Source organism: Dasypus novemcinctus, chromosome 7 (assembly GCF_030445035.2).
Source record: "Dasypus novemcinctus isolate mDasNov1 chromosome 7, mDasNov1.1.hap2, whole genome shotgun sequence".
NCBI classification, from domain to species: domain Eukaryota; kingdom Metazoa; phylum Chordata; class Mammalia; order Cingulata; family Dasypodidae; genus Dasypus; species Dasypus novemcinctus.
The window spans coordinates 48,889,555-48,904,288 of record NC_080679.1 but is presented as its reverse complement, the minus strand read 5'-3'; the positions used below and the strand labels follow the sequence as shown (position 1 = coordinate 48,904,288).

Genomic DNA, 14,734 nt, shown 5'->3' with positions numbered 1-14,734 from the left:
GAAGAAGTTTAAGCTGATGCCACTCCCATGGTTCAAATAAAGCTCAAGTCACTCTGGCACAGGGGTTCTTAATCAGGGGTCCATGGAAGGATTTCAGGGGGTCTGTGAGCTTGAATTGAAAATAAGAGGGAAGTGGATGTAGTTCAAGTGATAGAGCTCCTGCCTATCAAATGGGAGGACCAGGGTCCGATTCCTGGGGCCTCCTGGTGAAAAAGAAGAGGACGCATGCCCATGCAGCAAGCCAGTGCCCACACAAGCGGCCATGTGGTGAGTCAGTGCCCTGCCAAGTGAGTCATGCAGCAAGATGACGATGCATCAAAAGAGAGACAAGGGGGAGTCCAGGTGAAGTGCAGCAGAAACCAGCAACTGAGGTGGCGCAATTGACAGGGAACCTGGCAAATCCTAGAGGAGAGAAAATGAAAGAGAAGACAACACAGACAGCAAAAACAGCAGAGCAGGAGGAGGGGAAGGGAGGAAAATTAATTAATTAAAAAAAAAATTTAGAAAATACTATTCTTGGGACGTATTGGTGTGTGGGTGTGACATTTATTAAATAATACACAGTATAGTGTGGACTTAGTATGATTTTTATTTTGATATAGTGTGTTCTGAGTACAGTGAATAACTGCAAAAAGTTTGGTAAGGATGGTGAAGATGGTTTTATGATGCTGTGGGAAAACTTGAATTTCTAAATGTTTGCTGAAAATAACTGAACAAATGTTGAACCATGTTGGGTTATCAGGTATTGAAATTATGAGAAAGTTGTAAAACATAATTCTGAAAACTCTAAAATTTAATTTAAAGACATGCCAATGTTGATGTCATAAAACTATCTGTCACTACATTCTGAGAAGTGGTCCGTGGTTTTATCCTGACTGGCAAAGGGATTCGTGGATGAATAAAGGTTAAGAAACCCTGCTGAATTACAAAAAATACTTAGTTGAATTTTGAATAAATAATAGATTATAATTTGTTTCATTTTATTTTCATGAGTTTGTAGCATTTTAAAGCATTATTTCCTATAGGAAAAGTACAATTTCTCCATCATACTCTCTTTGTGAAAGGTCCCTCTTGACTAAGGCTGAACATGTCTCAATAACTCAGCAAGTTCATATTGGTAAGGTTGTCTCTTCAGGCTCCAGCTTCCACACCAAGAAGTATAGGATGAATGACTGATTATATGGATACCCAAATACCATCTAAACCCAGGATAGCTAAGTGAATGGTTAATCTACATTTATGAAATACAGTTTTTGAAATGAAGTTCTAATATTATTAAGGATTAAAATTAAAAAATGATTATCAAAAAGGAACTATTATAAACTGAAATAAAGAAACAGATGCTATTATAAGTAGGAAAACAACAGAAATATCCTAAAGGGGAAAAGTTTGGTTAATTTTATTTCTGATAGGGTAAAAAAAAATGTAGTAGCCTCAAATTACCCTAATGAATTATTTAGGAAATTATAACTAGTCTTCTAAAAGGACCCCAGGCTAAATAAAAGGAAATATCAAAATACTGAAGGGCTAAATTAAAAGTTCACTGAATTACAACCACCCAAAGCACCATTCAAGACATCATTTGGCAACACACCAGGAAAGCAAAATAACATAAGTGATTGGTCAAAAAATTGTTTCTGAAGATAGTCTTCAATAGACCCAGGGTTAGCAGTTAATGGAGAGATAAGAGGACAAGTTTAAATTGTGTCTTTTGCTAAATGGATATTATAGCCTTGTAGGTTAAAATAATCTAGAATTACCTAACCTAGAAAATGGAAGTAAAAAAGAATATTCTTCAAATGGTTTTAAGATAATTTGTTTCCCATATCTAAAAAAACTAACATTATAAAAGTCTAAAACTCCTAAAATGAAATTGATTAAAAAGGAAGAAAACAAAAACAAAAAACCTATTGTAAGAATTCAGGAGATATTAATAGTTCAATAAACATTAATGATATTTCACTGATACATTCAATTTTTTTTTTTTTTGGCAATGACTATTAAAAATGAAAAGTGGCAAATTACTATTATCATAATCACCTTGAAGCCTCTGAATACATTTTCTAAATAGTACAGTGAAGTGCTCCTTCACTGTTTTAAAAGTCAGATTATTAAATTGCTATCATCAATAAAATCCCCTTAGTAAACACCTTGTCTTATGATTTCCATGCACATCAATATTGCCTCCTCACGTTCTCCTCGAGCAAAGCGAATGTTGGCTTCACCCATGAGACCTCTCAGAGCTCTGGGAAGCTTACTCCGAGGCCTCTTCTCCTGCATAGAGCAAAAATGAAATTTAGATTAAAATATAGTAAGGTATTATATTTTAAAATTCCAACCATATTAGGAAATAAAGAATATAATAAAGCTGAAATTTTCTTTAAAACTTTCCAATATTCTAAATTTAGAACTGAAGACTAAAAAGTTGCAATTCTAACTGACTCAACAGCATTAAGGTTTATAATTCAGTAAAAACTCTAAAACTCAATTGCCAGAAAAAACAGAAATTATTCTGAGTGTCTCCAAAAAGGAGCACCTCAGAAAATTAAAAGATAAAGAAAAACTTCTATAGTACAAAGTTCAAAGCAAAGCATAATAAAATTTAAAAATTGTAAAAACTAAAGTGATCAGGAGTACAAAATTATGAATTAGAATAATAACCAATGTAGAACTGGATGCTTCAAAATGGCTTTATATGCCAGGATACTGAATACGATGTAATTTGCTGAAGATCCTCTTTTTGTCTAATTTATCCATTTAGAATGTGCTAACTTATATCACATTATATATAAAATGAACTATTAAAATTAAAACTGAGTATATTCTGACACATGTAATCATTAGAGTCTTGCAGGAAAAAATCTCCAAAAGGAAACATAAGAAATCAATAACAACAGTTGTCTCATTAGTTTGTATTCTTTTCTGGGTATCTGCATAACTTCAGGACTTCTTTTTCAATTACATTATGTTTTATATTATGTTTATAAACACTAAAATAAGTAACTTACTTTCATCATTTTCTTAGTTTCACGATTGAGAACCATCTCCAACACAAATACGTCTCCAGCAGTGGGTTGTTCGGGTGTTTCTTCCTCCTCTTCCTCTTCTTCCTCTTCCTCCTCTTCATCTTCATTCTCTCCAAGCATGGAAGCGAAGACCTTGTGCACTGACTTACTGACCCCATCTGATGTTTCTCCTGGGGAAAAAAACATTCAGGTTGCAAGGGAAGGAAGGGAGGAAGGAGGTGGGAAAAGAAGAAGGAAGGAAAGCTCTAGAACACTTTGCAGTCAAAAGACAAAAACAGTATTTTTAATAATACTCAAAGACAGCCAGTTCTCCTACTCATTTGGAGTATACAGTTCTACCACATTTGAAAGTAGAAAAGTAAACAAACACCCCCCAAAAAAAACTCAAAAACAAAAGCTGTCAGAGTTTTGTATTTTACTCTGTATGAAGATCAATACGCAAATGAAGCAGGAAATCAGCATCATATAAGTAACAGTTAAAGGCAGAGAGAAAAAGATAAAGACCCAAGAATTTTTAAAAAAGAATTTTAAAATGTAGAACTGTCCCTGTTTGTGGATGGCATATAGGGTATAACACAACCAGGTTGTATAAGATACTGGTTAAATGGACATGTAAAGCCAGGATGCCTGAGTTTATACTTCATCTCTATTACTAGCTGTATAACCGTGGGCAAACTACTTAAGCTTTCTGTACCTATTCTCCCATTTGTTAAATGAGGTTAATTATAATGCCTGCTTTATAAGGCTACTCTGAGAAGAAAATGAGTCAATATGTACATACATATAAGCCTTTAGAATAATGCCTGGCAGATAGTAAGTTTTCAATAAAGGCTACTAAAATAGAATTAATTTTTCAGGGATAAAATTCTTAAAGACTTTGAATGACTCAGAAAAAGTTATGTTCAGAAGCTCATTTTCTGTTAAAGCAGAGACATGTACCATATTTTACAAAGTCAAGAGATATATTTTTTTGTTTAAAAAAAACCCTAAAGCAGTTCTTATACTGGCAAAGTTTAAGTTTTATAACATGCATCATTCATTCATCAACAAATATTGATTGTGTCTACTATATACCGAGTATTATTCTAGGTGATAAAGATACAGTAATAATAAAGACAGGCAAGGGGAAGCAATTGTAGCTCAAGTGGTTAAGCACCTGCTTCCCATGTAAGAGGTTCCAGGTTCAATCCTCAGAACCAAAAAACAAAACAAATAAAGACAGGCAAGATCTCTAATTTCATGGAACTTATATTCTTATTAGAGGAAACAAGCTATCTAAAAAAATAAATAAACAAGAAAACCAAAACAATTCCAAATTGTCTTTGAAGTTCTGGTTAACCAAGATAGCAAAGTAAGACACTCCAGAGTGCTATTCCCTCCAGAATCTTTGAACAAGTAGCAAAAACTAGTTTGAGTTTCCTCAAAACTCTGGAAAATAGTTAAAGGGTTAGTAACTGCACAAGTGATGAATCAAACATCAAAAACCCTCCAACAACTGACAGAGCGTCCACCTACCATATGGGAGGTCCAGGGTTCAAACCCAGGGCCTCCTGGCCAGTGTGGTGAGCTGGCCCACATGCAGTGCTGATGTGCGCAAGGAGTGCCATGCCACGCAGGGGTGTCCCCCGTGTAGGGGAGCCCCACGCGCAAGGAGTGCACCCTGTGAGGAGAGCCACCTCACGCGTGAAAAAAGCACAGCCTGCCCAGGAGTGGTGCCGCACACACTGAGAGCTGACACAGCAAGATGACACAACAAAAAGAGACACAGATTCCTGGAGTCACTGACAAGAATGCAAGCGGACACAGTCAACACACAGTGAATGGACACAGAGAGCAGACAATGGGGTGGGAATAAGGGGAGAGAAATAAATAAAGAATTAAAAAACAAAACAAAACAAAACCCTCCAACAAAGAAAACTCCAGGACCAGATGCTTTCACAGGTGAATTCTACCAATCATTCCAAGAAGAATTAAGATCAACCCTGCTCAAACTCTTCCAAAAAACTGATGACGCGAAAACACTCCCTAACTCATTCTATTAGGACAGTATCACCGTCATACCAAAACCAGATAAAGATACCTCAAGAAAAGAAAATTACAAACCATTATCTCTCTTATGAACACAGATGCAAAAATTCTCAACAAAATACTTGCAAATAGAATCCAACAGCACATTAAAAGAACTATATATCAAATATGCAAGTGGTTTATCATAAGAAAATCAATTAATATAATACACCATGTTAACAAAACAAAGGGGGAAAACACGTATCATCTCCCTTGACGAAGAAGGGGCATTTGACAAAATCCAGCATTTTTTCTTGATAAAAACATTTAGAAAAATGGGAATAGAAGGAAACTTCACAGCATGATAAAGGGCATATAAAAAAAACCCTAACAAACCCACAGCTAACATCATACTCAATGTAAATGAAAACTTTCCCTCTAAGATCTAGAACAAGACAAGGATGCCCATGGCTACCATAGCTAATCAATACTGCACTGGAAGTACTAGCCAGAGGAGTTAAGCAAGAAAAAAGTAAAGAAATAAAAGGCAACCAAATTGGAAAGGAAGATGTACAACTTTCCCTGTTTTTTTTTTTTAAAGATTTATTTATTCATTTTTCTCCCCTTCTCCCAGCCCCCACCTATTTATTAATGGAAGGATTCTACACATAGAAAGTGCCAAAAAAGCTATAACAAAGCTTCTAGGGGAAAAAAAAAAACAGTAATGTGGTAGGGGAAAAATTCCATTTACAAACACAACCAAAAAAATCCAATATCTAGGAATAAATCTAATGAAGGAGGTAAAGGATTTGTATGCAGAAAACTACAAAAACAAAAAACAAACAAAAAATCATTGCTAAAAGAAATAAAAAAAGACCTAAATAAATGGGAAGACATTCGGTGTTCACAGATTGGAAGACTAAATATTAAGATGTCAATTCCACCCAAAATGATTTACAAAGTCAATACAATCCCAATCAGAATTGCAACATCCATGCAGAAATGAAAAAGCCAATTATCAAATTTATTTGGAAGGGTAAGGGGACCCGAATAGCCAAAAACATCTTGAAAAAGAAGAATGAAGTTGGAGGACTTAACACATCCTGACTTTAAAGTATATTACAGGGAAGCGGATTTGGCCCAACGGATAGGGTGTCTGCCTACCACATGGGAGGTCCAAGGTTCAAACCCGGGCATCCTGACCCATGTGGTGAGCTGGCCCACAGGGAGTACTGATATGTGCAAGGAGTGCCATGTCACGCAGGGATGTCCCCCGCGTAGGGCAGCCGCACACACAAGGAGTGCGCCCCGTAAGGAGAACTGCCCAGCACGAAAAAAGTGCAGCCTGTCCAGGAATGGCACTGCACACACAAAGAGCTGACACAGTAATATGATGCAACAAAAAGAAACACACCTTCCAGGTGCTGCTGACAAGAATACAGGCAGACACAGAAGAACACGAAAAATGCACACAGAGAACAGATAAGCGGAAAGGGGAAAGGGACAGAAATTTAAAACATTAAAAAAATTATATTACAAAGTTACGCCGGTCAAAACAACATGGCATTGGCATAAGGACAGACATATTGAGGAATGAAATCAAACTTAGAGTTCAGAAATAGACCTTCATATCTATGGCCAACTGATTCTTTTTTTTAACTTTTCCATACTTTAATAAAATGAAAACTAAAACCTGCAGTTTGGGCTTTTCTGACTCCTATGGAGAAGACAAGCTGTGATTTGGGCAGGTGAGGGTTGACACATTTTGGTACCCAATTAACAAGCATACTATTTTTTGGTATTTATTATTTGCTGCTCCTTTGTTAGTGCACCAGGAAGCACAAAGAAATGGAAGGAGTTACACTGCAAGATTTAATTCTATCAGGCAGAGGTAAGGAGAGCAGACTACAGCAGCCAGTGTCACAGACAGAAGACTCTACCAACGGCAAATATGCCAGACTTATTAGACCCTCTTCAGAACAGAAAATGTCAGACACCACATTGCTTAGAATTAGGAATTTAGCCTGCCATCATTTGGCCTGGTAGTAGCATCCCTTCTCAAGTGGAAGTCAGAAAAACAGAGGGCCAGTCCCAATTCTGCCACAAATGGGCTGTGTAATTTGGGGCAAATTATTTCTCTTCTTTGTGTCTCAGTGTCCTCATTATTCCATAAAGGAAATGACTGGTCCTTCCCCCTAGAACTGGTATGTGGAGCTGGAACAAGTACCAAGAAAGACTGAGGAACGTCAGGCAGTGATGTGACCCAGTATTGGTCAGACAGAGAAAGAGGGAGCCAGCTCTAAGAACAGTGGAGCCAAACAGGACTGAGTAAGGAAAGGTAACTTTCCAATGACAGAACCATGTTGTAGGCTAGGTAAAAACCAGGCACCTTTTTCTAGGATATCAAGACAATTCCTTGGGGGAACACACAGTCTTCAACAAATGGTGCTGGGACAATTGGACATCCCCACATGAAATAGTAAAGTCGGACCCTACTTTTTCAGTTACAAAAGTTAAACAGAGCAAAGGCTCAAACGGAAGAGCTAAAAGCCTAGAAGAAAACACAGGAACAAATCCTCTTGACTTTGGATTAGGCAACAGTTTCTCAGAAATGACATCAAAAGCATAAGCAACCAAAACAAAAACAGACTTCATCAAAATAAAAAATGTCTATGCTCCAAAGGACACCACCAAGAAAGTGAAAAGACAGCCCACAGAACGGGAGAACATATCTGCAAGTCACATATCAAACAAGTCTTGTATCTAAAATAATAGGAACACTTACAACTCAACAATAAAAAGACAAATAAACCAATTAAAAATGGACAAAGGATCCAAAGAGACTTCCCTCCAAAGAAGACACACAAACAGTCAATAAGCACAAAAGAGATATTCAATACCACCAGACACCAAGGAATACAAATCAAACCCAGAATGAAACACCACCTCACACTCACTAAGATGGTTAGGACCAAAAATACAGATCATAACAAGTGTTGTCAAGGATATGGAGCTACTGGAACCCTCAAACACCAGTGGGAATATAAAATGGTGCAGCCACTGGGGAATACAGTCTGGCAGCTTCCAAAAGCCAAATACAGAGTTATCATATGACCCAGCAACCCCAACCCCAGGGACATTTCCAAGAGAACTGAAAACGTAAGTACACACAGAAACTTGTTCACAAATATTCACAGCAGCATCATTTATGACAGCCAAAGATGGAAACAACTCAAATTCCCACCAACCAACGAATGGACAAGCAAAATGTGGTCTATCTAAACCATGGAACACTATTCAGAGAAAAAAAGGAATGAAATATTGGTGCATGTAACAATACAGATGAACCTTAGAAACACCATGCCCAGTGAAAAAAACCAACCACAAAAGGTACCAATGACCATATACATGAGATATAATCACACATATTGTATGACTCTGTTTATATAAAATATCCAGAATAGGCAAATTTGTAGACAAAAAGTATATTCCTGGTTGTCTAAGACTAGGGGGATTAGGGAGGTAGGTGATGGCTAAAGGCTACAGGTTTTTTTGGGGGCGATAAAAATGTCCTAAAATTGATAGTGATGAGAGCTGCACTATTTTGTGACTATACTGAAAACCACAGAACTGTGGGTGAATTGTGTAGTATGGGAATTATATCTTAATAAAGTTATTATCCCACTTCACACCTCCCCCATTCACACAAAAGAAGAAGAATCAGGGGTCTATCCCTCCGCTGTAGTAACATCACACCTGTTATCCCAACACAATGATCAGTAGAGCCCCCTTTCATTTTCAGAAGTGTCCCGGTCTATATGATAAATCACTATGTGATGTCACGTAGGTGGCTTTGCTCATCTGGGCCCCTGTTTCCCCATCTGAAAAAAAGGTCTACCCAGTTCTGATAACCGTAAGCCAAGACTAACTCCTAAGTCTGGCACACTTACTGATATTCAAATTGCCCTACAGCCTGGCCACTGCGAAAGGTAATCCAAATGCCCCAATGCAGGCAAAATACCCTAAACACAATTCCTCCAATTAAAAAAAAGATGAACATTTCAGTGACAAGCACCCACAGAAAACACAATGTCCCTTGATTTTTGACAGGGCTGCCAAGTCCACTCAACTGGAACAAATGGTGCTGGAAGAATTGGATCTCCACATACAAAAGAATGAAAGAGGATCCCTACCTCACACCATATACAAAAATTAACTCAACATGGTTCAAAGATTTGAAAAGACAATCTACACAATGGAAGAAAATATGGAAACTGCATATCTGATAAGGGGTTAATATCCAGGATATATTTTTAAAATTCTGTAACTCAATAATAAAAAGACAAACAAGCCAATTAAAAAATGGGCAAAACACTTAATAGACATTTCTCCAAAGAGGATATACAAATGGCTAAAAAGCACAAGAAAAGATGTTCAACATCACTAGCTATTAGAGAAACGCAAATTAAAACCACAAATGAGAGGGAAGCAGATGTGGCTCAAGTGATATGGCTTCTGCCTACCCTATGGGAAGACCCGGGTTTGATCCCTGGGACCTCCTGTTAAATAAATAAATAAAAAGAAAGAAAGAAAAAGATAAAGAGTGGCCGCACAGCAATCTGAGTGCCCGCACGAGTACCCATGCAGGGAGCCAGGATCGAATCCTGGTGAATCCTAGAGGAGAAAGAAAACAAAAACAAGAAAAGACAAACAGAGAAACAGACACAGAAGATCACACAGCGAATGGATACAGACAGCAAAAACAGCTGTAGGGGGGGTAGAAGGAGAAAAGAAAGAATACTGGGGGGACAAAAAAGAATACTAAAAAAGAAAAACAAAAAATCACAATGAGATATCATTTCACGCCCAGTAGAATGGCTACTATTAAAAAAACAGAAACCTACAAGTATTGGAGAGGATGTAGAGAAATAGGAACACTCATTCATTGCTGGTGGCAATGTAAAATGGTGCAGCCACTGTGGAAGACAGTTTGGTGGTTCCTCAGAAAGCTAAGTTTAGAACCACCATATGACCTGTCAATTCCTCTACTAGGTATATACCCAGAAATTGTGAAAACAGGGACTCAAACAGACATTAGCACACTAATGTTCACAGCAGCATTATTCACAATTGCCAAAAGACAGAGCAACACTAGTGTCCATAACTGATCAATGGATAAACAAAATGTAGTACACACATGCAATGGACTATTTTTCAACCATTAAAAGGAATGAAGTCCTGATACATGGGACAACACAGATGAACTTTGAAGACATCCTGTTCAGTGAAATAAGCCAGTCACAAAAGGACAAATACTGTATAATACTACTGATACAAAATAATTAGAATAAGCAAACTCATAGGGTCAGAATCTAGAATAAAAGTTATGAGGGGATGGGGTAGTGATAGGAAAAAAGGAGTTAAGGGTTAAAATATAGAGTTCCTATTTGAAACAATGGAAATGTTTTGGTAATGGACAGTGGTAATGGTAGCGTAACATTGTGAACCTAAATAACAGCAATGAAATATGTATCTGAATATGATTAAAAGAGGAATGTTAGGTTATATATATGGTAATAGAATAAAAATTTTTTTTAATCCATGGCACCACACCACACAAACAGTGAAACCTTACAGAAACAGTTAATAGTACAATTATAAGGTGGTACATGGGAATCCTGTATCTTACGCATCATTGTTCTGTAAATCCACAACTTCTCTAACAAAAAAAAAACAACTACCAATTAATGAAATTCACCACAGTAACAAAGAAAAGTAGAAATACATCATATGATCATCTTAATAGATGCAGAAAGGCATGTGACAATAGTCAATAACCATTCCTAATAAAAACTTTACATCAACTAGAAATGTAGGGGAATAGCTTTAATGTGATGAACAGTATCTACAAAAATATTTTCCTCAAACACACTAGATAGTGAATTATTGGGAGTTACTAGGAATGAACCTGCTACCACCACTTCCATTCAAGATTTTACTGGAGGTCCTAGCAATGCTAATCAGGTAGAGAAATAAAAGGCATAAGGATGGCAAGGAAGAAACAAAAACTGTCATTTTCCACAGGTGATATGACTATGTATATAGAAAATCCTAAAGAATCTACATACAAACTGTCAGTATTAACTGAATTTAGCAAGTTTGCTGAATGCAAGGTCAATATAAAAAATTAATTGTATTTTAATAAACCAACAACAATGAGTAGAAGTTGAAATTAAAAGAAAGTCCTATTGGCATGGATGGGGTCTAGGAAAGAGACTTGAAGTTAAGAATGAAGCAGTGGTTTTGAGCAATGTCCATGAAGAAAAACACAATGATCCTTGTGACCATATATTCCAATTAACAGACTGTACCAAAGTCTGCTCAAAACTGACCCCTTCTTTTCTGAATACCTACTCACCAAGGGGTCTGGGTAGAGTTCTAGGACAATCTATTTCTGGGAAATTGAAGGACACATATCTTAAAAGGACTAAAGGGATTACTTGTGCTGAGGCCACCAAGTCCCTGTGTATCTGGCTGCTCAAAATGAATAATAACTGGACTAAGTTGACCCCTTTTAGGGAAGGCTTGATGACTAGGACTCAGGGACAGCTTCAATCAAGAGGACCAGAGGCTCAGTGGTGCCTGCTGCTAGAGTTGTACCTCAAAGACCTGATGATGGAAGAGCTACACTCCCGAGGAGAGAAGGAAAGATCCACATGTTATGAGACAAAAACTTCAGTCATCTTCTTCACCCTACCTGCCTGCAAGGTAAGAAAGTAAAACTCCAATTTTCTCTCTTCCTTGGCCAGGGACTATGTCCTTTCTTCCCCCACTTGATTAAAGGAACCAGGAATAAAGTTTGTTTTCTGCCCACTTTAACAAGTTTGAGTTCACTGTGTAAAGGCCCATTTATTTAGAGGAAAAAGAACTAGCCTCGACTTTCATTCCCTAGAACTAGAAAGTTTAGTTCTCAATCAAACCCAATTCACAAATTACTTTCTAATTGTCAGTTCACCAGCATCCCAGGTAATGTTACATGGATAAACAAATACCATGACCTACTATCAACATTCTGATCACCTGAAAGGTGTATCAACCAATGAAAATTAGTGAACAAGCAAACTGCTTCATCTATCAGGCTCTGATAATTTTAGCACTATCCAAATTTAACATGGAGACTTGCAGAACTGAGGACTGGATCCTCGAATGAGATAAGATACCAAGATAACTATGCTATTAAGAAGTCCCATATGGACGGTCAACTCACCTTATACCCTGACATTTCTAACTTATCTCCCTAAAACTAACACAATGGTTTGAAAGTCACCCTGAATAGAAGTAAAATTCATCAAATTTGGGGGAATATAGTCTGGAAGTAATTAGTCAACAATGAGGAGGCTCAATTTTAAAAATACTGACTCCTTTAATCCCGGGGGAAAGAAAGCACCAACTCCAGGAAGGTCCCCATACGCTAATATCAATTTGAAACATTTTCCAACACTAGAACTCACAAAAATAACTGTCACCATATTCAATGGATCAACAAATATTTATTGAGGACCTACTAAATATGAAGCACTGTGTTCCTGGTACTCACTGTTCAGAACCTACTATATATAAAGTACCGTGTTTCTAATAATCAACAACAGAATATAATTGCAAAGCAAAAACAGTATTTTCATTAAATTACTTTGCTTAGGCACATTAACATTTAATGCAGATAGCAAATGTTCTCAACATGCCTTCACTGACATCTTTGTCCTGAGATTTGGTAGAGTCAATTCCCGATGATGATGGAACTTCAGAGTCATGTGGATTTTCTTCAGCTGATAACTTTCTTTTTTCCTGAAGACTCTGTGATTGAAAATTAATTAATGATTCCAAAAAGTAATGCAAATTTAGCCTTCCCTGTTAAGACTGGGCATTTGTCTCATTTTCTATTTCTACAGAACTTGAGCTCTGCACGCATGGAAAAGTACGTGCAATCTAAAATCTAATCAAAGTAATTGGATGTTATCCTTCAGTCTGAATCAGACATTTGTAAAAATTATAAAAAATGGTTACGATTTCACTAATCTACACTTTGCATTCTAGTCCCTTAAATGAAAAGAGATGATGCACTGCTAGTTACACAGATTAGAGAATCTGCCAGCTGATAAAAATAGGTACAATTACTTTAATTTTCTCAAAATGAGAACTCAACCTCAGTTTAGAAATAGGGAAACTGACTTACCTAACCAAGGTCACAAAAAGACTTAGTGGCAAAGCTGGGACTAGAACCAGATACTCTTAACTCCAAACTCCTATTTACTCCATTTAACCTGCGCTAACCTACTCTCAAATAAAACTACTATTTGGCAAAAAAAAAAAAAAAAAAAAGGAAAGAAAAGAGGATAATATCCCTGAGACAAAGGGACTCCAGTGGGACCTTTTTAAGAGGAGCTCTGGAATGAGGGGTGAGGACGAAGTTGCGGTAAGGGAAGCAGTTGCTGGGAGTACCTGGTCCCCCACATCGCAGAGAACGAATCATCTGAGTCCCTTTATTCTATGTGTATTAGGGGAACATGGGGTGAGGCGCATCCGGGTCTAGCATCTACTCACTTTCCTCTCGCGGGTTTTTCTTTCTTCTCTACGTCTTTCGAACTCCTCAAAGGAGATTTTCCCTTCCAAATAGTCGATGAGCTCGGGGCTAAAACCCGACATATCCGCGAGGTCCGACCCGGCAAACCTGGAAATCAAGACAAGGAACCGGAAGAGCAACACATTCCAAACTCCACCCCACGCCGGGGCCGCGCGTAGCAGAAACCCAGTGTTCTCCTGGAAAACAGGCCCGGCCTGCGCCGAAGCCGCCATGCTGGAGTTCCACCCGCGGCGCCTCCTTCCGGGCGGCGCCTCCGCCCTTCCCAGCCCGGGCAGCCCTGCTCAAGCCTCTTGTTTAAGATTATTGGGCAGTTGAAAAAAGTGTGTTTTAAGGAGATATTCCTTAAACTGGGTAATTTCCCTCAATTCTCCATTCAGATGTTTGTTTTATTCATGTTTTTCATTGAATTCATTTTCCTTAATTTACCCATTTGTTCTGCCGACCTGCATCTCCTACTTTGCAGTTCTCCCCTGCGGGGCTTAAAGCCCTCCCCAATTTTCTCATTAAATCCCATCCCAACCAATCAACGGAGCTTTCTGTTTTCCTTTCTTCCATAAATCCCACAAATATCTTTTACCTCAGACTTCTTCTAGGACTATCCGTAAGTTTATCTAACATCGCCCAGTTTTTCTTCTTTTCCTAACAGCCTAACTTTTAGAAAGAATCAAAAACTAGATATCGTGTATTGTCATATGCTTGTTATATACATATCTCAAAGTAATCCTTAGAAGCAGATGTTGCTAATCTTAACACCACATTCCTTTCTAATAAGTAGTGAAGACAGTAGTTAAATTCATTTCTATCTGAACCCATACTCCATGCTTGGAGTTATTATAATATACTGTTTCTGCTCCATGGTACTATTTTTTACCTCCACCACGCTCCTGTGATTTACATTTTACTGTGTCTTATAACTATTCCTCTGCTTGTACTAGTCTAAGTATACTAGACAGCAAACATTTTGAGAACAGCACTAACTAAGGAGTCTTTGTGAACCCTACTCTGTAGCCTAGTAATTTGTGCTCAAAATACATTTGTGAAATGAATTTGATGAGGTAAG

At 37.6% G+C, this 14,734-nt stretch overlaps 1 protein-coding gene across 1 annotated transcript in view; it reads right to left on the bottom strand.

Annotated features, from left to right (window-relative positions):
• Window positions 1-13,910, bottom strand: part of GTF3C3 (general transcription factor IIIC subunit 3) — a 41,963-nt gene extending 28,053 nt beyond the window's left edge. The window contains exons 1-4 of the mRNA XM_058300416.2: window positions 13,635-13,910; window positions 12,776-12,887; window positions 3,009-3,196; window positions 2,151-2,274 (exon numbers count right to left, since the gene is read on the bottom strand). Coding sequence (XP_058156399.1) covers window positions 2,151-2,274; window positions 3,009-3,196; window positions 12,776-12,887; window positions 13,635-13,886 — 676 coding nt within the window. The 5' untranslated portion in view covers window positions 13,887-13,910. The remainder of the gene's footprint in view (window positions 1-2,150; window positions 2,275-3,008; window positions 3,197-12,775; window positions 12,888-13,634) is intronic.
• Window positions 13,911-14,734: the final 824 nt, after the last annotated feature.